This window comes from Photinus pyralis, unplaced genomic scaffold, assembly GCF_008802855.1.
Source record: "Photinus pyralis isolate 1611_PpyrPB1 unplaced genomic scaffold, Ppyr1.3 Ppyr1.4_LG4, whole genome shotgun sequence".
In the NCBI taxonomy this organism is placed as follows: Eukaryota; Metazoa; Arthropoda; class Insecta; order Coleoptera; family Lampyridae; genus Photinus; species Photinus pyralis.
This window is the reverse complement of record NW_022170511.1, coordinates 9,620,775-9,645,752: the sequence shown is the minus strand read 5'-3', so window position 1 is coordinate 9,645,752 and position 24,978 is coordinate 9,620,775. Positions and strand designations below refer to the sequence as shown.

The window sequence follows — 24,978 nt, the reverse complement described above, 5'->3', positions numbered from 1 at the left end:
CATTCCTAGTTTGACGCACACATATAAGAATGGGTAATATATAAACAATGGTAATATGTTGTAATGTAAATAATACAAATTATGATACTAACGCTTCGAGGACAACTCACGCATGTGCCGTTAACAATTGTTACATAAACACAAATAATAAATCTAAGTACATTCCCAACAAATTATGGGACTTCGCGCGTAGTTCTGAAACGAAAGTTTGTGTTTATTTGGAAATAATGTCTGTTTTTACGCTCTCTGCCGCCCAATTTGTTTTTATCATACTTAAAATTGGTACACCCTGTATAGTACGCTATGGTCAATCTAATCAAAGCAATATTATGATTCGATTTCACCCCAGAATAGCAATAGACACAATTTTTTTGAGGTCCCAATCAATGGTTTGCATATAAATAAATCTCCATTTCGCTTTGTCCAGTCGAAAATATGAGTGGGAGAAGCCCATTTTCCCATTTTCCGAAACCATTTGTTTCAATATGTTTTCTCATACCTTTAACTCGATGGATCGACCACTCGGTTTTTTTTTTGGAAACAAACCTTCGCACAATCACATGCTCCTCGTTCATAGGGTGACTTTAATTAGTGCATCTCCTTTGTTTTTTAGCTCTTTCATCAACATTATTAAGTTTACAACATCTTCTCTGACCCTTATGTCCCTATCATTTATCATGGATAATGGTAATATACAGGGTGTTCCTAAATACGATGTACATATGGAGGAGACTATTTCTTAGGCTTATTTTATGACTCATAGTTCATATACACAAAATCTTCGATACCGATGTACATGGTGTCCATTAATTAAAAACATATGTACACGTAAGATACCATTTCAAAAATGCAAACTGTAAAAACTAAGCAAAAACAAGAAATTATCCAAAAAAATGCAGAGCCCACTAGATCATTTTAAAAATTTTACCTTCATTAACCTAACTATACCGAAAAATGATTTTTATTTTTTTCTCGTTGCGCAGAAAATAAAACATGACCCCTGAAAAAACATCATCCCGTAGATTCTCACTACCATGGACATGAACAATGAGGTAAACTCTTTAGCGTAACTTATATTCCAAATTTGAGAGGTGACAAAACTTAAAAAATCATATTAAGGAACACCCTGTATTATCATATCCCGTCGATGCAAATAGAAATCAGGATAACTTTGATCCTGTGGTTACGGCTAATAATTCGTCACTCATTTTACGTAAAAACTATATCATCCATATCTATTAAGATGCTAGCCGTCGTCGTCCTTCGTCTATTTGTTGTAGCCTCCATGCAGATTTTGTATATTTAACATTTCTAAATTTCGCCAGACTTATGCCGAACGTTGATGTAGGATGGCGCACATGACGCTATAGGGGCTAGAATTTCTAGTGATTAATAGTCTAGTAGTCTAGTCTAGTCTAGTAGTAATAATCTAGTGATTAGTAAGATTAAAAGCGTTTTGTCCGTCCGTCGCGTCGATCCGTCCGTTCTGCGATATTGAACTGCATTTAGCGAAATTGTCCTAGAATTCTGGTTTTATTGCAATAGGTGGCCGATACACTTTCAAGGTGTGCACAGCTTTAATAATTTATTGCTTTATTGCGTGCATCTGCTACATCCAATTTTGCATACGTATGCTTCTAGTAAGGCCAAGTGTCATTCTTCTACGTGCTGATAGCTAGCGGTACTAGCACATCCAATGGGACACTAAATGTAGGATTCTAACAATTTATTTACATTTATAAATAATTCTTATTTTTACTGCGATTTCTAGTGAAAGTGTGAGAAACGTGAAAATCTGATGTTCTGCATGTTTTGAGCAGTTAATAATCTTTTGATGAAAAGCGATAATTAGATACATCTTTATGTGGATTACAAATTAAACTACTTTTTAACATACAAACACAAGCGACAATGATGCGCAAGGAATACGGGAAAGTATAGTTTAATTAAATAATACTCTGATTTGCACTCCATGCCATTTATTCAAGCGATATTATTGGAGCATTAAAAATGAGTCAGATTTCTTTGAATTTATGTAATTGAGTTGTGGTTTGCACACTTTTCTCGTCATAACAAGAAGGCGAAGTAATATTACTTAAATCTGGGTTTCATGTGACATCAAATTTTGAGAAGATTGAATTTGATTTGCATTCCCGTTTAGAGGTCTAATCTTGGGGCAGGAATTTTTGAAAAAACTCGGTAACGTTGGTAATTTGCCTAGGTAATCGTTCTGTTTCGTCCTATTTGCTACGGTTATAGAGGAAAAATTTAAGAAGTAACAATTTTTTGGGGCTAGTGAGACCCAGAAAGCCTTGACTTATTCTTGAAAAAGTGCGTGGCCAAGTCAGAATCCGACCATGCGATTTCTCATGTAAACAAAAATTCTAAAGTGACTTGACAACTACTCTTTTTTGATCGCATGGTAGTTGAATGTTGTTTTTCATGGATTTGCGGAATAGACTCATTTCTTGAATCTCGTCTTACATCTCAAATAAGATAAATCCCAATTGATGGATAATTTTTGTTCAGACTTCAGAGCAGTCCATATACATGAACAATAATTACTTTTAACTGGATACTCGTAATTGAGAACGCGGAGTAGGATGTTATGGAATTGGAAAATCGAGACAATTTAACTTTTTTTTTGCAACTATAATTATAGTGGACGTATTCTTTACACCCAATTAACATTTATACACATGTTGAGTATATTATTGTTTTTATGTGCAATGCTTATTTTTCTAATTTAAACTTGCTAATTGCTATATACGCGTACTTTTGTTACGTTTACCAAACGTGTTGTGTATTTTCCATTTAGTAAGAAAATAGACGGAAGTAGGTCCCACCAAAAGAAACGAGGGGTACCTAAGTGTAATCCCATTGAAATCTGGACCCTTTGTATTTGCTCACCTCTACGTCATTGTTCAATTTATTGTTTATCCGCGTAATTATTTAACTTTATGAATAACCGATAACGACGATAATGAAGGTATTGACTAACAAAGCTTCCCAGTAACTAAACTGCGTCAATTCCATGAGCAATTACCTATTAATGGTAACATGGTGGTGCGTATTCGTACCTCTTCGAATGTCTATGAGTCATGTTTTGTTCTTATTAGAAACAAATTCTAATTCAAATGCTACTATTTGACTTCCTTAACTTGTTTAATCCAAAATATTATCTTAATGTTAAAACGTCATTGTTAAATTTGACTGTAGTGACATTTATGAACAGACTTCAATTGTTTGAAGTGATTTAAATTTTTGGTAGCTTTGGAAAGGGGAAGTATTTTGATTTTTAATCCATTTTTTTAAAAAGTAATAGAAGAAGAAGAAATGGTGAAACTGCATAAAAGTTTTAAAAAATGAAAAATAGTATTATTGAGGGTGTCAAAATACGGAAATATACAGGGTGCCCCACTGCCCACTATGTATGGAATATAGTATACATATATCTCGGTAAATAACAACTGTACATAAAATTTGTTATATAAAAGTTTATTTCATATTTTATTTCCTATAATAACTTGCGTGTATTTCAGAAAACAAATATGTAACGAAAAACTGTTGAATTTTTTTAAATAGCAATGTACCAGGCAATGTACTTTTTTATTAGGCTCATTTGATAGATATTTTTTTTTCTCTTTGTGATGATTTAGTATGTTATTCAAAAAGTCAAAAAAATTAAAAAACTTTATTAACTAATAACATCAATATCATTAATCTAGATATCCTACATCAAAATAAAACAAATGAACCTGCACGTTTCTTATTACACTTTGAAGACAAAACGAAATTAGCGGTCAAAATCGCAATACATGTTCAAAATGTTTGCAATTAACTGCAAGGCAGTGGTCTAACCTATTACGAAACAAACAAAATTAATTTCTTGTATAAGGGTGTAAAAAATTCTATCAAATGAGCCTAATGAAAGGTTACATTGCTATTGAAAAAAATTCAATTGTTTTTTGTTACTCATTTGTTTTTTAAAATAAAAACTGTATGCTGCCTTATTATGGGACACTCTTATACAGAAATATTTTGTATACAATCTATATTTACCGAGATATATACTATATCCCATGCATAAATAGGCGCCAGTATCTTTAAAAATTTTAGGTTACAAAGCTATAGATTAATAAACAACAATTGAATTATCGAATATTATACAGATTGTTCCATTCAAAAATGCAATTTTGGTGCACCACGCCTTTATGATCAACCCTGTACAATTAAAAATATTACTGCCTACTAGAGATTGAAGAACCCCAAAACTTTTGTATAACATTTTTTTCAATATCTGGTATATTTTCCCCGATCATCAACCGCGTCCAGACTTATCAGTAACCTTGTATGTCTATGTAAATTGTGCACAACTCTTGTTATAAAGCGCATGTTTTTAAACCGAAATAGATTTTGTTTTGACATCACCAATCGATATATTTCCTGCAGACGTCTCAATCGGCCTTTGTGAGTACCCTCTTCCGACAATCCGTTCTTGTTGTTGTTGAGGTATAAGGGAATATACCCGATCACGATAAGAAGTCGAGGGGGAGGGCTATGGTCCGTAGAAATTAATTCCTTTCGTTGAGACCTTTCATTAGAGTACCATGAATTAGTTCAACTCCCCACTCCAATTGAGTATCTACAGATCATGAACATTACAAATCAAAAATTACTTTTTTAAAAATTAACTATTAATACAAATGTCATTCTTGGTCGGACCGCAAAAACACTTAATTCATGAAATTTGCTGGATACGCTCTTTGTGTATTTAAGTAAAAAGCAGTTAAAAAATTTTTCATACGACTTTTTTTATTTTTATCTTGAAAATTAGGTAGCTAATAATTCTTTGTGTCGTGCCAAGCGGTAGTAGAAAATGTTGTTTAAATTCAAAGATTATATTTCGTTTCTTTATTTTGACATTCAAAGATTGCCAGATAACAAATTTCGTTAAGATCGAATTTTTTTTCACTTCCGGTTAGTCGTGTTGTGGTAAATTTTACAAAATTAAAGAGGATACCCAAAAAACCTAGGAAATCTGTTAACTGTGGTTACTGAGAAAAATATTACGGAAGAAATGTAAATTTTAGTACTTACGCCCCTAAACAAAACAAACCTTTTGGTTACACCCTGTATATAACAATTGGTTTTGAAAAGTTTCGAAGGTACCGCTACAATTTTACGACACGGACTGCTGCAGCAGCGTGATGTTTTTTTGAAGAAATAAATAACAAATTATGAAATAGCTTTTAGTTGCTGTGTGTTACGCTTGGACTGCTATTTTAAGGGGCATTTGTTTAATTAGCCTTGCAAATACTTACAATTTAGAAAAACATATTTTGCAAGACAAACTCATTCGCTTTATGAGAATCTTTTACAATAGGCCGACTGGCGTAACTATATAATTTGGGCAAAAAAATAGTTTAGAACGCCCTTATTTCCCTTGGTTATGCGATGTAGATTTGTCTGCATAGCGTTACTTACAAATTACAAAATAACCTGAAAGTAAGTTTGAGAGCTGCGTTATATTAGAAAAATCGAGAGAAAAATAAAAATTATTATTATTATTATTATTATTATTATTATTATTATTAACAGTTAGTAGGTATCAATGACTATAGCCATTTCGGTTGCAACAAAATGAATGGATACCAAGTAAGAAAATAGTTCTAACCTTGTGTTCTTGCACTTTGGTCACTTCTTGAGTGTCAGAATCCCACTCTGAACTTAAATCGTCACTGGATGCATCCCCATAATCGACTAAGGACGGTACTTCGAGTAAACTTTTTTGATACTGTTCGTAACCGAAAGTCAAGGGATCGATTTTGGAATTACGCCTGAAAGGACTCGACGCTCTCCTCCTGTATTTGGCGTAAGAGGTAAACGATGGGGATGGCGAACGCGAGCCGGAGTCTTCATCGGTAATTGCTTGGGAGTCAAAAATACACGGAAAAGGAAAACATCGAATTTCGGGAGAGTTTGGCACTTTATCACCCGCGCATTCGCTCCTTTCTGGAGGGCGAAGGCACTGAGGTTTGGCAAGCTTGGAACTTTTGGCTTTTGGAACATGGTCCGCTTGTGCCATGATGATTATATCCGGCACTACACACTTACTACGGTTGACTACTTTGCGTTGAAACTCTTGTGTTACATACATAATTTAGATAATTATGCGATTGTTTGTTTTGGTTAGTTTGATTAAGCCGATAAAGTTAATGCACAAACAAAAATCCACGTTTCCGATTCGCGCACGACAGGGGTCACTCGTTATTACCATTTCGACAGTAACGAATCGCCACTTTAAAACAACAGATTTATATAAACTAGTAAAGTTCACTGATGGGATATGTATATGAAATTCAAAAGTGTGACGTTGTGCTCCGACACGCAGGCGTCAAATGTAAAAGCCCGCTTACGTCGGAGTTGGTGATTCTCATCTTCGGAAGCCGGTGTGAAATTGAAGACCATGCACCTACCAGAGGCGCACCTTTAGGTCCATCGTCATCTCGAGGAAGTTGCTAATTTCCCCGAGTTCTAAAAACTAAGATTTTGTGAAAATCGAACCAAATACTTGGAAATTGTACCGTCTAGTGGATTTTGCGACAGGAAGATGAGTGACCAGTAAAAATTGAAAAGTTAAAAAAGTCCGCCTCTGGTATGGTCGCCTGCCTGAAATTCGGGTCGGACGGTCATTGTAACATTAACCTTAAAAAATAAGAACAAGAAGTTGCGAAGAGATCAAGATTTTTATCGCCGTTTAATTAAAAGGAAAGGAATGGAATAATTTGACTTTCATGTCACCAGCCGACGTAAAGAATGAGCATCACTTTACGTAAAAAGTGAAAAGATAGTGACCGGTAGACAATTTACGTCATAAGAGAGGTTAACATCCTGTTCTATTGAGTAACTTCATATTGTTCTGTTTATCAACAGCTTTAAAGCGCATGAACTGCTTTATTTACATTCAGATCTAGAATTCGTCACATCGCGAACTCATTAAAAATTGGGGGCTTATCACCTCCGGCGGATTTTGCGTAAGTCCCTGTCATTTCCAACTATCTAATGGAATTGTCTTCAATTCATTGTGGTCATAAAAATACCACACATTTACATATGATGAATGAATCGATAAACGACACGCGGCGATTTAAAATTTAAATGGCCTTCTGGTACTTATTCAATGTTGGAGGGTGAATGTAAGTTAGACGCGAATGATACAACCTGAAATGACATTGGAAGGCAATCATGAGATTATCATGTCTGAGCAGATCTGCATCATTTTTAAATGTGAATAATGAAGACTAATCCAAGCGAGAAGTAAACCGGAATCTTTAAGAGAATTTAGTTCGCAATGGTAGCCGATATTTCGTCACTGCATTGCATTTCATCTGAAGATTGATCTTTTCATATTCTCTAGGAGGGGTCCTTATTCCTTGTGGACCGTGGAGTCGTTTTGGACTTAACCGCAAAAATAGAGATAAACAATCTTGACCGCCACTGGACTGTTCCTTGACAAAGAAACTCGATTTATAAACGGCTTTCATTACACGATGATTTGGTTTCCTCTTTCTCTGGTTTTTTTCTGGTTTCTCTTCAAATGCAAATAAATTCCTCGTCTTTCAAAATATAAGCTGAAGTTATAAAAAATAGGGTTTTTAATATTTGTAATTTGATTTACTGGATTTGAAGCGGAAACCGCTAGCTGCATCTCTCCACGGTAGGGCGGTTGCTTAGCCCCGACCTCTACGTCTATGCGTAGCAAGAAGATCCTGCGCACGGTCAAAGGGGTAAGCCCCTGTGTTTGTGTTTCTTTGGGCACGTTTAAACGACAGGGAGGGACTTGTCCACCTTGCCGCGACCGTCTTGCCATCCCGTTTTTCTCTCTCCATGGAGGCACCGACGGGCAGAACTTGCGCCCGATACGCCAACCGAGGAGAGGGCTCTTCCGACTTCTCCGAATTATCTTTCGTAGCCGAGACTTTGAGTCAGAAGAAATTCTGTCTTTGTTTCGCATCGAAAGTATCTTCAGGGAGACAGTTCCTGAACCCCGCATTTTGCGTGAGGGTGTGAGTCTTGCCGATTTGATAAGCGACGTGCAGTCCTTGGAGAAACCTGCCGCCACGGCGTCCATACCCACTCCGTGCTCGAGGAAAACAGACGCCATTAAGACAGCTGACGAGACCAAAACGACTCTCATGAAAACCCTGTAGCCTAAAAGTCAAGGGATGACGGAGTTTGTGAATTGGCAATGTAGGCCAATAAATAAGGAAGGCCTTTTTAACATCTCCGTTAGTTATAAACCGAATTGCATTAAATTCAAACTGGACATTGTTTTAGCGATATAATACGCAAAGCCAAAAGTTGAGCCTATTCGATTCACCAATCACCGTGCCTTTTTAGAGCATTTTTGCAAACTTATTAGTAAACACTTCAAAGACAAATTGCGGGTGAACAGGTCCTCGGAAGCGGGTACCGGCAAGAGGAATGTGGTTGCACCCGATAAGATCTTACTGATGGTGGAGTCAAAACTGCGTAATATAATACTGATCTGCCAGACAAAAATGCACTGAACACTAGAACTGTGAATTTTTGTCATCTCGGTCATTTATTAACCGAATTGCATGAAATTCAAACTGGGTATAGCCACCACCATACGAAATGCAATGTCACCGCTTTGGCACTGTTGATTATCTATCGTCAAGGCTTTAGATTAACAAAAAAAAATTATTTTCCGTAGAATGGTAATTATTTTGACATTTTAAACCTCCTTCTGCGATTAGAACGTGATTTCATGGACAATTTTATAACCGCACATATCCAAAGTCTGCCTCTCAAATGATTTAAATTCGAGTCATTTCTCTCTAGGGAATTTGTTGCTAGCCAAAACCTGATTGATATTATATGATGCACTATTTAGGATCAGTGGTAGTATAGTTAATGGTTATATAGGTAGCCCAGTTGATGGTATTGTCGGCACCAACCGATGGGCTTCCCAGAGTAGTACTTATATTCAAGAAAATAAAGCGTTTTAAGATAAGATAGTATTTAATAGATAATAGTCGGAACGTTACAGTGTTGTCGGCTCTAGAAACCGTCGCGATAGAGCATAGGAGGATCCTTTTATAGTTCCCTATGTATAAAAAAAACCGTACACGCGTTGGTTGCGGTGGTTCCGTTTCAGAACTTTCATTCAGCGCATACTTACGTAAAAATTTGGTGGGAGAGCAGCATTCTGACCAAAATTTTCGAAAAGAATCTATGCCGGTCGAGCGCTACGTTCTTCAATCGCGTATAATTTCTTAACCGAACCGTAGGTGCAAATTTACATATTGTCAACGCGAAAGCTTTAATAGATCGCGTAAAACATTAATTCAAAGTTCGAATCGAAAGCCGTATAAACCCAGTGTGTGGGAGAATCGTCGCCCTCATAACCGGAGACAGTGCCGCCATTTTTTTCACAACTTTAACGAACGTGGCTGTCCCATAAATTTGCTACGAGCTGCCAGCAGAAGTAAATTAATAAATACGCGACTAGTTTATGCAGAAGGAGACATTTATTGCGTGAAAGAAACGATCTGACGGTTACTATAATTTTCAAACGTGAATATTGCGAAGCGTTGCCGCATTAATAAGGAAACAAACATTTTCTCGTCTCGATGCATTATCGTTAAAATTAATTGTTACTACGAAAGCGTTTGGATTCAAGGTGCAAAAACATTCTGTTGCGCCTTATTTGTAGTGGCAAGTTGCGTAAAAAACCATTTAATAAATGATCAAAGTTGTGCATCCAATTTATTTATAATAAGTGCAACAAATTTACGAACAAAACGGCTACCTGTAAAAAGTAATAACAATTAATTCAAGCTTTAGTTTGCTGTTAAAACTGTGGACAACTCAAAGTTCAACCAATTAAATCAAAGAAAGCCTGAAGCACGGTTTATTCCTGAATAAAATACAGTCTTTCGAAATCAATTTTAAATAAGCGCAAGCAACCCGATTCAACTGGTAAAACGGGAGGTCCATTAGTGTTCCATTCTCCAGTTTTCTCCAACTGACAATTGGAGAACTTTTCAACGCATCGATAAAAGTACGTTCCTTTGGATTTTTGTATTGTATATCGATTTTGACCTGTAGAATCCAAAACGATAAGCCTCATTGAAAGTTAAAGCCCCTAGACGAAATACTTTTCAGGTCACAATTTTGTCACTGTGGGGTATTTGTAACACTTTTGCCATTGTAATTGGAGACAAGGTCCATAGCGACCATTTAAATTCCGTGTGGAACTATCAATACAAGAAGATTAAGTTGATAGTGTTTACGAAAAAAATAGTTGAACTTAATAAAGACAAGGCAGAGAAGTCCAAATCCGTCGCGATTGACCTAAGCGTATATTCCATCCAACCAAACATCTTTACCGAATTTGGTACGTGCAAACCCGATTTCTCATTGGTCGCCCTGTAGGTACCTATGTAAAAATCTATTAGACAAAACAAGATCTAGTCTAGGCACATTGCAGACGACGATACAAAACATACAAATCCCCTATTTTTGGAAAGTAGTACAGTGATAATTTATCATTAATAGGAACACTTCGATAGGGGCGTCTATCTGTTATTTATCTATTAAAAAGATAAACATGAAGTATTACGCGAAAATACTATTTATAGCAGAAAAATGTAGAACCTCAACTGTATTAAAACCTCAAATTACTAATTCCGAACGTAGTTACATAAAGCGAAAATAGAAATTGAAGTTCAATAATTAAAGAAATAAACAAAGCTGATACTATAAATATTCATCATTTAGGAAAACGCTAAACTCAAATAAACTATCCGCTAGCAGTTTATTTATAGCAATAAGAATTACTGATATAGAACACATTGACATCAATGATTAATCGATTGGAGAAGATAAATGCCAAATCAGCAAAGAGCCATATCAGTTCTAAACCCACTTCAATGGATGTTTCACGTACACGTGTCTTATCTCAGGGATGATGTTGCACATTTATGGAATTACTCACGATTTTGTGAGGGTTTCTTAATTTTAAATTTTGCACCATGTCTCACAATGTTTATGTTGCATTATGACTCGGTTCACAGCGCTTATACCTTAAACAAGGACTAATATTTGCAATTGGTGAGACGAAATTGTAGAAAAATCTGAACACAACCGTAATTCGTTACAAAACTGCAATATTATGTCATGCGGTGAAAGTGCAGACCACAAGATGTAATAATCTGTTTGTCAACCATCAAATTGTTCTACTTCAATAGCTGCATAGATCTAAATTTTCTCTAAAATAAAAACGAAAACACTTAAAAATTATCATATAAATATCACTACGAACAATTTAAGTATCAGTATCAGTAGACATTAAAACGGTTAACTAAGCAGTAGTGAAGAATGGCGATCAGTAACTGTATTAGTATCGTGTCTTGCCTTCTCGTTTTAACAATATGTTTAACATCGTGCCGTGAAATAAACAGAGAAACGGATGTATCCGACCTAGAAGCTGCCGCAAGTCATCACGATTGGAAGAAAGGCGGAGGGAAAGAGAGCCATTCGGATCATCACAGTAGTCATGGTGAGAAAGGCGATAAAGGCTACAAAGGACATCATTCCCACGAAAAGGGCTCCAAAGGCCACCACGACAAAGAAGGTCACAAAGGGCACTACGAAGATCACGGAGGCCACAAGAAATCCCACCACCACGACGACGGATATTACGCCGAGCACCACAAAGGAGACAAGGGAGAAAAAGGTCACAAGTTCGCCGAAAAGGGCAGCTACAAGAAGGGACACAGCACAAAAGGAGGTCACAACATTCACAAACTAGACGAATTCAAAAAGGAAAAGCACTTCTTCGACGAGGATCACGACGAGGGACATCACGAGAAACACGGAGGATTTCACCATGCGGACGGTTACAAGAAAGGTGGACACAAGAAGGGCGGTCACCACAAAGGCGGACATCACGAGGATCACTACGGCAAAAAGGGCCACCACGAAAAAGGCTCCCACTATCACGACGATAAGGGACATAAACACGCGGGCGGACACGAATCGCACTACGATCACGATTCCAAGTACGGAAAGAAAGGCGGACACGAAGATCACAAGAAATGGGGATTTAGCAAAGGTCACCATTGAGGTTGTTGGGTCAGTCCGATTGGCATTGTTTGTTGTTGTGTTGATAACTTGCTGTAGCGAATGCAAATAAATGTTAGTACATCTATTTAAAAGAGGTTTTTAGTGCATTATGGTACTATGCGCCTTTGCCCCTTGGGAGATTTTAATCTCAAATTGAATAAGAACACAACGCGATGCTGGCACATCCGTTTGGTATAAATGAAACACCGGTCATAAGTTGCGTTCTTTATTGGTACTCGAATGACCATCGTCTTATTCGTGCCATATGGGTTTTTCCTTTCTCTTTTGGTCTTATCGCGCAAGTGCTATTTTTTTGTCGTCGACTTTTCTCGATCGTATGTTTAGATCCGTGATGATCATTCGCTATAATACGACCATTTTAAACCTATTCGCTATATTCATTGTAGACAGTTTCGTTCCGGAAAATTCATCCTCAACAAAACGGCTCCAGGTAAATTCGCCCCCGAACATTTGGCCCGTGAAGAAACTAGCTCAAAGAAGAATTTGAATTCAAGAAAGTTAGATCTCAAAGAAATGACTAAGAAAACTCATCTCGAAAAGAACTGCTATGCATATCCTGTCTCAAACTATTGTGTTCCATGAAAGTGTCATAATTCTCATAAGGAGATACACACAAAAATGAATGTCAAATTGTACTCGCGGTGGTAGATAGAGTGAGTTGACAGTATTTCGCTCCTGGATTACCCCCAATTCCGGGGGCGGGTTTCTTTAAAAAACGAATTTTCTGCGGCCGAATTTTCCGGAGGGTGGGGGGGTCTTCCGGGTGTGTGCATACTACGGAGGAAAATCTTTCAGTGACGAATCTTTGGTAAGAGAGAATATTCCGGAGGCGAATTTTCGAAGGTGAATTGACGGGGGCAAGTTTTCCGGTGCGAATTTCCTGCACACGACTTTAAGCATTTTTGGTAATTGATTTTGTGGTAAAAATAATTGTAACGCGATTTTGATAGGGAATTTTTAAAAAAAGTTTTCATATCGGGAAAATAGTCCCGCCTTGTATCCTAGTATGTATCATTAAGAAAAAGTCTTCACAATCCATGATTATAGGTACAAACGGGACAATTACTTTTTTTCCACACATAAAACTAGGGGAATTAAAATCGCAATGATTTATTGTTGAATGAAATAGTACGGCTTGTTGATAAAATCAAAGTACACATCCTATTACTCGCTTGAGTTGTATTGCATATGTTTGGTGATTTTAATATAGATCTACTACTGCAGCAGCGTCGACAAACACTACTACATTTTCAATGCCAATAAATTAAAATTTTAATAGGTTCGTTAACCACCATCATTTTAGATTTTATGTAGGTCAAGCCCTACCAATTCCACCATTTTTTTAAATTATCTTTGAGTAGTAGTAGTTTCATCCAACACTGAATAACCAAGTCATTCGCTATGCACTTACAAATTGCACCCTCAGCCTTGCGTGATGATGAAACAAACCGGGATATACAGTGGGTTCGAGCTAAGAGAGTCACCTCAATATCTCTTTTGTTTTGTCAAAAATAATTTTGTGTTGTACGATCTATCCAAACGCAGATTGGAACTTCCGGTACGACTTCCGGTGTAACCGAAAACCGATGAAACTTTTGTTTTCCAAATGCAATGCCCATGTTTTTTAAGGTATTTGAAAAGAGCAATAAATTTGCTGTGCGACAACATAAAATATGCATATGATTGATATACGAACAAATGGAGAAATTGGTCAATTGGTTGAATATTTAGAAAGCTTATGGAAACTGGTATGCCGTGGGCTGTCAGGATGCTCTATTATCCGCAATGTGGCTAAAAATTTAGTACAAGTTGATACAAATGCACTAATACATGTACATGATTTTTCAACATAGTTTCCTTCCATTCCAATGCACTTCATTCATCGATGGAGAAAGGTCATGACTATACGGAGGATGAGCCAGTACTCTCAAAATTGAGCTTCTGAAGCGTTGTAATAGTGTCATGGAACAACACAACACCTTTTGACAGCAGTTCTGGGGGTTTACTTCGAGTTGCAGGCTTCAACTTGTCCGTAAGCATTTCATTGTAATGCGCTTTGTTTATGCACGAGAAAGTTAGCAATAATGCCGACTTAATTTGAAACAGACTGTATGAATTCGTTAGTGGGAAACTTAACCGTTACAAAGAAGTTAAAGGACCGGACTTTGACATCAAGTTGCTTTTATACTGTTCATGTAGGTAACACTTAACTACTTTAAAAATAGTAATATAGACAATCATTTTCCATAGTCTATTTACCACAATCATACATTTTTAATTCCTGCGCTAGTGGGGTACCTTCCAGTACAATTACACTATAGCAACATAGTTTATTTTGTTAAATGAAAAGATTGGGCATGACAACTACCTAACTACGTGGATACCCAAGTACAGTGGTCTGTAGAAACATTCCAATACAAATCAAAGATTCATACCTTGCTTCTTTTAGCGTTGGTGTCCGTAAGTTCTCCCGCGTCTACATCGCAGATTCCAAGCAAGCAGTCGTCACATTTGCAAACATCACTAGTAAGGGAGCTGACAGAGCCCAAAGAACTGGTCGAATCGGCGCTGTTTGTTCTCACCAATAGCCGACTTGAAGAATTCCCGAGAGCTGCCTGCTCCATTTTCGCAACTAGAAGATTTTCCATGAGGTTTCTTTGCTTCGACGACGTACTTGGTACGTAATCGGTGGTCGGTGGTGTAATAGAAGCCATCTCTTCAGATCGCACACTCACTTTACAGTTATTAACCCCATTAAGTTTTGTCACATTTTTATTATTATCAAATGAAACGTGTTGCTCTCAATAAATAAACAAACATGGAATCACGTCAATTTATAGCGACCTGAAATAGTTATCAATGGGGCACCACGATTAACACCTAATCTTACAAACTAATTACCTAATGATGTTGATTGGAAAAATCTATATCCGCGTTTAATTTTCTAACTTATGACACAGAAAAAGTGTAACCCCCCAAATAAAATGACCACAATATGGGTCGAACTTTATTATGTGCATTGTCCGGGTTATATTATTAGGTTTGCGGTATAGGAGGTACCTAAAAATACAGCATCGATAATAACAACTCAGGATCGCGATAGAAGTCGAACATTGCGGTTTCCTCGCAAAAATCACGTCACAACGGTGATTACTACAATCATAGTGAAAGAATACACTATGCTGCAATGAATCCAAAGTATATTATTCAAAGAACCTTAAAGGAGCTTGTAACTTTTTGAATTTACTTCATCTTAATTTCCTACCAATACTCAATTATAGGTAAGCGATGGAGTGCCCCCCCCTGATTTTTTCCCAAATCAAGGATGAGATTGAACGATTTGGAACATTTTCACGTACGTAAGATCTTGGTGAGAATTGCCGTGTCTGAACGTAGCCGCGGTATACGGTGTTCTTAGGACAGTCCCTTTAATATGATGCATCGATCGTCTGGGTCAAAAAATGCGATTGTGTACTCCCAGCAAATGTTCTGGAGGTGGAGTGAAAGGGGAATTGAATGATCGAAATAGTAGGTTTCTATCATTTCCGATTTTACCGGAAGTGGACCAAAATTTAAAACAGTATGTTGGGTTCTCTACAGATAATTTTACAACCGATATGCTGTTTTTCAGTAATTTATACCCAGTTGGCCTAAACAATCATTTAAACAATTTTGAAATTATCAAAGTTAGTTTTAAAACCGTTAAGTCAATTCTTTCAAATAGCTCACCCAGATATTTTGAAGCGTACTGTATATATTTTTTAAATGACAGCATTCATTTGATAATATACAGTTGAACAAATAATCTTAAATTTAGAAGTAGAGATCAAACTCTTGCGGAAAAATCCTGAACAGGCAAATCTTCACTAATTACTTTTTAGTGACTGCCTGATTATGAGAATTAAGGAGTCACTTTGGATGAACGTAAATAGAATGAGACGAATTATACAGTGTGATCCACCTAGAACTGGCATTATTACTAAAGCATATTTCACAATTATTGAATGTGTGAGAAATAATTAAAATGCACATTGATTTAAATAAACGTGACACATTGTTTGCTAATTAATTACAGCAGGTTTTGTAGGCAACACACATCACCTTAAAAAACACGTTCGTGGGCAATATATACAAGATGAGTTGTGTATACTGTAATATTATAGTTATTAGAAACGCATTGTGTGGCACTGATGCCTAGTCATGTGATTATATTAGAGCGCTTAATAGGTAACGGATTTGATTATTTAATAATCAAAATGTGGGCACCGAGGACGATATTTGCAAAATACTACACAGGACGACGAAATACGACAGTTTTTCATTACTACTCCAACCTTCCTCCCAACCAACTACAAATAATGACACCAACGCCATATCCGGATCGGATGGCTATCATTATTCATTGCCGCAGAATGATGTTATCGTTAATCAGCACGGAAATGTTTTCCTGTAAGTCTGTCGAGTGCGTTAATTAGCGTCCATTTCTGATGAAGTCACAATTACGAATGTTTCTGTTAGGGCAAATCTGGAACACGTCCTGGTCACGCTTGACGACCGAAGGGATTGTAGTGTTGGTACTGTCAGGTTGGTATCTTCTATTACGTCGTGTGCCCATGTTGCGCAACATAAATTTGTAAACAATGAAGATGTAAACTTAAATTGTTTCTTAAAATTGTTTTTTTACCATACAAGTTTGATTTTCCGACATTTTTTGTAAATTTGGGAAAGAGCATGCTATGATTTTCAATGGACAACAGATGTCACTAGCACGCAACACGCCCCTTGTGTTTTTCATCTTTCTTTAAAATTATGTACAGGGTGACAATTTGAAAACTTACATGTCTTAGTAAATAAACGAGATATTTTAAAACATCAAAATCCGTTTCGGTAATTCGGAGGGGGGATCACAATGACATAGTTGGCGACGCACCCCCTCCAACCCCCTGCGCCTCAGCCACCCCAACTTTTAAATCTTAAATAGTGACCCCCCCATGTGTCCCATACGTCGTTGGAAAGCTCTGAAAAAATGCTTTCCGCCCATACCAAATAGCATTACATTTAGGTTAGTAATTATCGTGCAAATAAAAAAATAAACTAATATGATACATTTGAAATCTGTCGTATTTAAAACGCAACCGGCGAACTAAGACAGAGAATAATTCAAGAATGTCGAAATATGGCAAAATCCAAATTTGAAAAGGTTCGACAAGAGTTTGAGAATAGATTATACTACTGTCTTACCAATAACGGAAACCATTTTGAACATTTATTGAAATAAGAGCCAATTTTAGAAAATGTATCATATTAGTTTATTTTTTGATTTGCACGATCATTATTAACCTAAATGTAATGCTATTATGGTTGGAAAGCATTTTTTCAGAGCTTTCCAACGACGTATCACACATGGGGGGTCACTATTTAAGATTTAAAAGTTGTGGTGGCTGCCGCAGGAGGTTGGCGGGAGTGCGTCGCCAACTATGTCATTGTGATTTCCCCTCCGAATTACCGAAACGATTTTGATTTTTTAAAATATCTCGTTTACTTACTAAGACATGGGGGGTGGTAAGTTTTCAAATCGTCACCCTATATAATACCTATATGTAATTTGTTTCAAAATGAAAGTTCCATTAACAGTTTTAAACATCTTGGATATCTTTTTTAGTGCTAAGATATTAGCTACTGCAGGTTTTCAAACTGTCACCGTTTATTACACCGGCTTCGTATACCTCAACGCAATACAAAATGAATCGTCTATTATAAGTGGATATGAATTTTAAATTCAAGCGATTTATCGAAACCAAAGTAAAAAATTTACACTCCCAGCAATTAAATATTCAAAATAACAATACTTTAACACTATTCGTATTAAAACAAGTTCTCTATGCCTGTTGGATTTATGGATTTATTACGGGAAACTAAAATATTGCCACTATTTGTTCGTAGAGGTTTCGTAATTTAAATATACGAGTATAACTACTATCAGGATTTGTTATAGTACAACGTATGCAAATTAAACGAAATGTAGCTTGAATTACATTATAATAAATCACAAACGCTTTACATTGGACAAATTTATATTAAGAGTTATTGGCTTACGTTGATCGAAAACACAATTAATAAAAGTTAGAAGAAATAGACTGCAATTATTGGCGTATTAATGGGGATTTCAAATACTCACGGGAGTAACCTTTTATACATTAATGTTCTTAAATTTAAAACAAGGAAGGCATAATGGAAAAAATTCCAGAACAAAAAAATACGACACGTAGCTTTTATATCGGTGGAGAATTGCGTTGCGTTGCAAAAATCGTATTGATTACTACATATTGGAAATAATCAGTTTTTTCAAGGAGAAAACCCAATATATTCAAATGTTGCTTGCGTATGCGGCAGGATTTACCTATTCGGCGATCATTACTTTTGTCAATGACCGTACCTCTTCATGTCAAATCATCACCATATATAATAGTAAGGGTCAGTTTAAATTAAAGATTCTCGATCAACTATTCTATTGTATATTGTTGGAATTTTAAATACGCCATTTGACGTGCATTTTCCCGCGCCGTGGTTAACGATGGTCCACGTTCATTTTAGTTTTTCTTTCGTGAGCCGTGGCAGAGTGCACTTCATTTTAATTAAACAGCACTTCATTTTAATTAAACAGCTGAGGCGTTAGTTGAGAACGCATGGAATTTTAATTGCCACCATCCATATTTTATTAATTTCTGACAATTAGATTCATTAGATTGGGAATTCTGGAATAATTAATGAACGTATTCGCCCTTAACTCCAATAGTGAGGGTATAATTGCGTTTTTATTCTTTATCTTTATCTTATCTTTAGTACGCCATTGACATTTTCCGTAATAGAAGTGTACCTTTTCTTTAGGTATGCGATTGTTGCATTCATCTATAATTAGCGCTCTTACTTAAGAGGTATGCACATTTTATGGTATCAACAAAGAGTGTTACCTTTGATTTCCCTTTAGGGTTTTAATTTTAGGGTTCAAGTCCTATTTTAATTGTTACCAGTTTAACGGACCAGTACAAATTCAATTTAATTTTAAAAACTGATGCAAATATTTATTTACAACACCAACGCATGGTCGGAGTTCCAACGCCTGCACTGCACGTAGAGCTGTAATTGCAGTATAATTGATTAGAACGTTGCGAATTTATTAACTTACCCCCGTTTTTCTCTCTGTGCACACCATAATTTGCACACACAATTGCCCGCAACAATTTCGCTGATGGAAAAAATTCCAACAAAGAGCAAGGACATGAAAATACGACACATGTCTGACATGAAAGCAAATACGCTAATACAGTGGCAAAATTGCGTTGCAAAAATTTTATTGATCACTACATATTGAAAATAATAGATAAGACAGTTAGATACGATACAGGTAAGATAAGTGAACTAAAGGTTTTCGCGGTACAAACGTGTTGGGCATCGATCAAAGAGCAATTCAACGTAACACAAGTGTTTTTCATGATGGGGTGAGAAATTTTGGGTTGAGACGGTTAGTGTCATGCATTTTAGATACACAGAAACAAGACAGAACACGCTATGTTGCTGCCTAATGGCATTATGTAAAAGATTAGTTTAATCGGTTATCTTTTGTAAAAAGTCAAATAGTTAATATACTCCCATTTTGAGAGTTTTAAGTAAATTGTAGGTATGAACAAATTTACCAGTATTGTATATGGTAAGGGTACAGTTTGCAGTAATATCGTGATCATAAATTAGAAAATATCCTAATATAGTAGCCCGGTTATTCACAGTTCGTTTTAATAAACCAAAAACGGCATTAAATAACACCAAAACCTCTAATCAAAACTGAAAACTGCCTCCTTCACTTTATAGACTGGTTCACTTTTCAAAGTTTCTGAGTCCTAGGGGAATTTCAGACAAAATTTGGCCAGCTAGGCTTTTTTAACTAATTGGTACCTACTGAAGACGAATATCAATGTTGGCACCTCCTAATCTGAACATGAAGTTCAGAATTCAAGATGGCGACCAATTTCAAATGCTGATCTTTTCAATTACGCGACCGATTTTTTCAATCTAAAAACGGATCATAATGAATAATCATATTGCTGATGTACCTACGTCACGATAATAATAGCTAACCATTGTTTTAAACAATAATTAATTAATAGTTTTTCTAGCGTGAAGATGCGTGAAATTGAGAATTACGGAATTTCTAAGTGCGTCTCACCAAGGATTTGCAAGAAGATTATTACTATAATCCTGACACGTATTCATATTCCCAACATGCGTTTATATTGCATCATTCTCTTTCGAACGTTAATTTTTAAATTAAATGAAGAAGTTCAACTAAACTGCGGTGTTTGGGAAGCTTCTTATTTTGCTGGGTGTTAAGTAATTACCGTTCCTCAGAAGAGGAAGCCATATAGAAAAGTGAATACAAATTTATTAACACCTTATTCTCATGGAGTTATGAAATTTGGTTGTCCATTCTGGCCCGAAATGGGGTTCCAATTATTAAAAAACGACCTTACAATTTTTATAATGTAAATTTTGCTCTACTTTTTTACCTGAAAATGATGGAAACGTCGAAGTTTTTATAAGATTCTAGACAACTATTATTATAATTAGGTACATGGGGAAGGTATATTCCGTTTATTTCACTCATGGAGTTACGTTAATCGTCTTCTTGAAAATTAGTACAAATCAATTGAGCCTTGCGACATTTACAATGTTTTGACGAGCAATCCTTTTTACAACCACAAAGAACCTTATCTAGAGCAGCCTTTGGAATTGATTCTAACGTAGCGAGAATGGGAATGTATAGCCATTTTCTTTCCCAGGTACTTCAAGGATAGCTATACTAGTCCGAGCAACATTTCAGAACTTAAAATCAAATTGCCTAATAAGATTTACTCCGTATATGCCGTACGATGGAAATGGATGAAATGCTATTCTGCGCATGCAACCGTTGATTCAACCCAAACTACCTCTGCAGATGACGATGGTGCAGAAAACACCAAGGTATATCGTAAACCCACCAGAAATCCTCGCTATCATGATCAAAACAGTAAGCTATTGTCATAAAGATACAGATTTGTAGCCATATAGCCAATCCTAACTCAACTCCATGTAAAATCCTACAAGACGATTTTCATGATTCACCTCTTAGCGTTGACTTTGAAAACTAAATAGAGGTCCCAAAGGTTAACGATCCTAAGGAATTTTTTAGTGTGAATATCATTTGAATGTGGCTAGAATGTTTAACAACCCCTGATCCTAACTCAACTCCATGTACAATCTCATAAGGCGATATACCTTCTGCAGAGGCACCTCTAAATAGCATTATGCGGGTCACTCTGTAATTGGGCGCATGCCTGTTGAGGGCCCAAAACAAGAGAGGGATAATAATAATAATAATAATAAGGCGAAAGATCATCCAGCTACTAACCAAAGGTCGCCCATCACTGCTCTTGATCAACTTTTCTAAACCATTGATCTTTTGGACTTTGTACGGTGACCAACCTTTGCATTTTGATCGGCTGAGAACTTTTGAGTTTACACAGTAACCTAACAACGATTAAAAAATCTTGGAAGTGCATATTATATTTTTTTAAGAAATGAAAAACAATTTCGTAGAAGCGTAAGGGAAATATACATTTGAAGTTTCCAGTTTCCACGACTACACGGTCACCAAACCTTGTGTTTCTTGTATCGATGCCTACGATTTTATATTTTGCCCAACCTCCATGTCTCCATGATTTTGAACGGTTTGCAGAAAGTGCTATTGTTTAACGGATCAAGATCCATTTTGAACTACTTCGCGTGCACTTTCAGAATGATTTCAAGCACTACTGCAATCATACTTGTATTACCATAATTTTGGAGGGGAGAGTGTATCAAATCTGTCACAATAACTGCTTTGCTCTAATACAGCAGACTTTATTGATTTGTTCGATTTTACTACGGAAACGAAATCTATGGAGCGTGACGGTTTCCCATGGTCCTCTTATCCCACCCAAAGTTTAAATTGAGGTTACAAGATCCACTCACCAATCCCCGTCCCTCAATGTCGTGGGGCTGTTCACCTTTACACTACTATTTAGTTAAGTCACATGAAATTAACACTAGAAAATCGCTTTATAAGATTTTATATAGAGTTGAGTTAGGATCAGGGGTCATTAACCCTTCTACTCACATTCAGACGACATTGGCACCAGAAAATCTCCTTAAGATCGTTAACCTTTGAGACATCTATTTAGTTTTCAAAGTCACCACCAGGGGGAGATGATTGCGATGTCTATTTAGTTTTCAAAGTTACCGCTAGAGGGCGAGTCAGATGACATTCAGGAGTTTTAAAAGTCGTCTGATGAGTTAGGATCGGCTATACATGGCCCAGATCTTTTCGAAACTCTTTCGCTATCTTATCCTGAAAGACTGCAGATGAGCGCTACCCATACTACTCATACGTAATAAATACGCTGCAAAGCTGTTTTCTATTTGTGACAATAGTGAGGTTATGGCCTTCTAAGCCACGATACGACAAGCAGATAGAGTAACAAAGAGATGAAGAAACTGTTTGTGTAGACTGTAGGAGATTTTTACAGTTTCTTTGATAACTTTTTTCGGCATATCAAAGAAATACACATGCACATATTTGGAATCTGGATTGCTCTGAAGAAGTTTACAAAATACAAATTAATCAATAATATTGATTATGAGAAAAAATGTTTCAAAGTTGTAACGATTTAGAACAATTTGAAGTGTGGCTATTATAGTCATGCAGTATTCTCGCGCAACAATAACTTTTTGTACGTTGCCGAGCATTGGCTTAATTGTACCATAATGCATTTTTATCGCGGTTCCCAATACGTGCAAATGTACATGCTGGCATTCCGTCTGCACTGTTCCCACACATTCTTAATCGCTACTCGACGGTAGTAATTGCAGATAATTTTTCGCAATCAATCTGCGAACCAACACGTAACATATCTATAAAAGGCTGTTAATTATTTGCAATCTTTTTGGTCATCTTTGGTTTTCGGACCGAGATGTCTCTGCAACTACGTGCCGAAATCTTAATTTTGGGATCAGAAGTGTCATTATACGCACGAGATGATTAATGTATAGTTGATGCTATATAATTTATTTAATTAAGTACGGCAAACATTTTACTTTCCCATAAATAGAAATTGTATAAGTATGAATAGTGGAACTAAAGAACAAGTTAACATCATCATTAGTGCCAATCAGAATTACGCGATATCCTATTAGTATTACTACGTAACGCTAGTTTTTTTTATTTCATATAGAAATGTTAGTATTTCAATATTACTTCTAAATGAATCTTTACGGCTTAAAATATCATACCAATGTATATTATTCTAGTTAATGATCTCTCTGATGGATGACAGTATACATTATAAATATGTATGGGTCAGAATTCAATTAATCTGCTGAAACAGTTCGGAACCGGACTCTTTAATATTAAAAGCAGCTTTTTTAAATCGTATCGCAGCCTTTGTCCGATTATCCTCCATATAATTAATTAAATTGAAATTAGGCGACCAGCTCACATTAACTATGTGCTAATTGAATACATATTATTATGCAAACTATAATTGTAGTAAAACCGTAATGGTTAATTAAATTTAATAGTTATATTCTCCGACGAAGTTTATACACTGACATATCAGATTAGAAATTCCTGGCCTCCAGGTCTGCAGACTAACGAAATGCCTAATTCCAGATTTGTTTTCGTCAATAAATCTATCGGATTAAGTGTAGGATGAAGGCTTAATTATGGCGTGCTTTTTTACAAACGTGTCGGCACTTAAATGGCCGTTTGGATTTTAGTATGTAAAGCGTATCGAATTTTAAGACGAGAAATGATCAGCTCAAGACACGCTGATGACGGCTATTAGCCTAAAATACCACTTCATTTGCGCGAAATCGGAAGATAAACACGTTGTTAAAGGATAAGTTCGTGAGCACGAATTTATTTCAGTTGTACCTAGACCTAGACCAAATTTATCCCTTCAATGAAGTAAGTCAACAGATTCTGTTGGATCTCTTCTATTCACAAAAGTTTCAAATATTAACCCAAGAAAAAAAGTTATTATATTATTATTATTATTTATGGAAGTGCAGTGACAGAAATATTGCCAGTACAACTGATTTTAGATTGTAGGTCACCAATCTGATCGAGAAGATTTTATAATATGAGGTTGCTGTTACCAAAAGATCGCTGTAAACATTTATTAACAAAAGATACATTGGATTGCCTCAAACGATTCTGTGTTCGCGAGTTACCGATACCTGATGAAGATAAAAGAAGCAGGAAAAAACCATGAATTAAATCTGCACTAAGATATAGAACTGTATTCTTTCTTTTATTTTTTAGCGCATTTCCACAAAAATAAAAAAAAATGCGCTATTGTGGTCACTTTGTCCGTCCGTCCGTCCGTCCGTCCGCTAACTTTGCGACGCTACTAGTTTTTTATCTTAAGAGCTATTGTTCTACTTTTTTCGCTATTTGGTTCGTTATGGTGTCGAGTCTTGTACCAAGGAAGGAATTTTTTCTGTACCGCTTACAAAAAAAGTTATTGTAAAAAAAACAAAAAACCGTTTTTTACATGTTCCATAATTTTACACTTTTGCCGTTTATTAACGATCCTAGAGATCGTTTATAATTTTGCATTGCTATCTGTCGCCTGCCGGTTGGTCTCTCCGTCTGTTCCTTTGTCTGTCTGTCCATCTATCTGTCCGTGTGAACGATAACTTTGTTTAGAAATGTTCGATCGCTTTTAC

The 24,978-nt window shown here is 36.2% G+C and overlaps 2 protein-coding genes across 3 annotated transcripts in view; one reads left to right on the top strand and one right to left on the bottom strand.

The window, feature by feature from the left end:
- The window catches only part of LOC116169581, an 81,294-nt gene that overhangs the window by 6,118 nt on the left and 50,198 nt on the right, over nucleotides 1-24,978 (bottom strand). The gene's annotated exons all lie outside the window — the stretch shown is intronic.
- LOC116169582 (histidine-rich glycoprotein-like) lies at nucleotides 11,246-12,346 on the top strand. Its single transcript, XM_031485708.1, has one exon. It carries the CDS (start codon nucleotides 11,410-11,412, stop codon nucleotides 12,154-12,156), a length of 747 nt encoding a protein of 248 aa, XP_031341568.1. The 5' UTR covers nucleotides 11,246-11,409; the 3' UTR covers nucleotides 12,157-12,346.

Bases quoted from the DNA above. Each gene is read 5' to 3' on its own strand.
- LOC116169582 (XM_031485708.1), top strand. From the start codon at position 11,410: ATGGCGATCAGTAACTGTATTAGTATCGTGTCTTGCCTTCTCGTTTTA.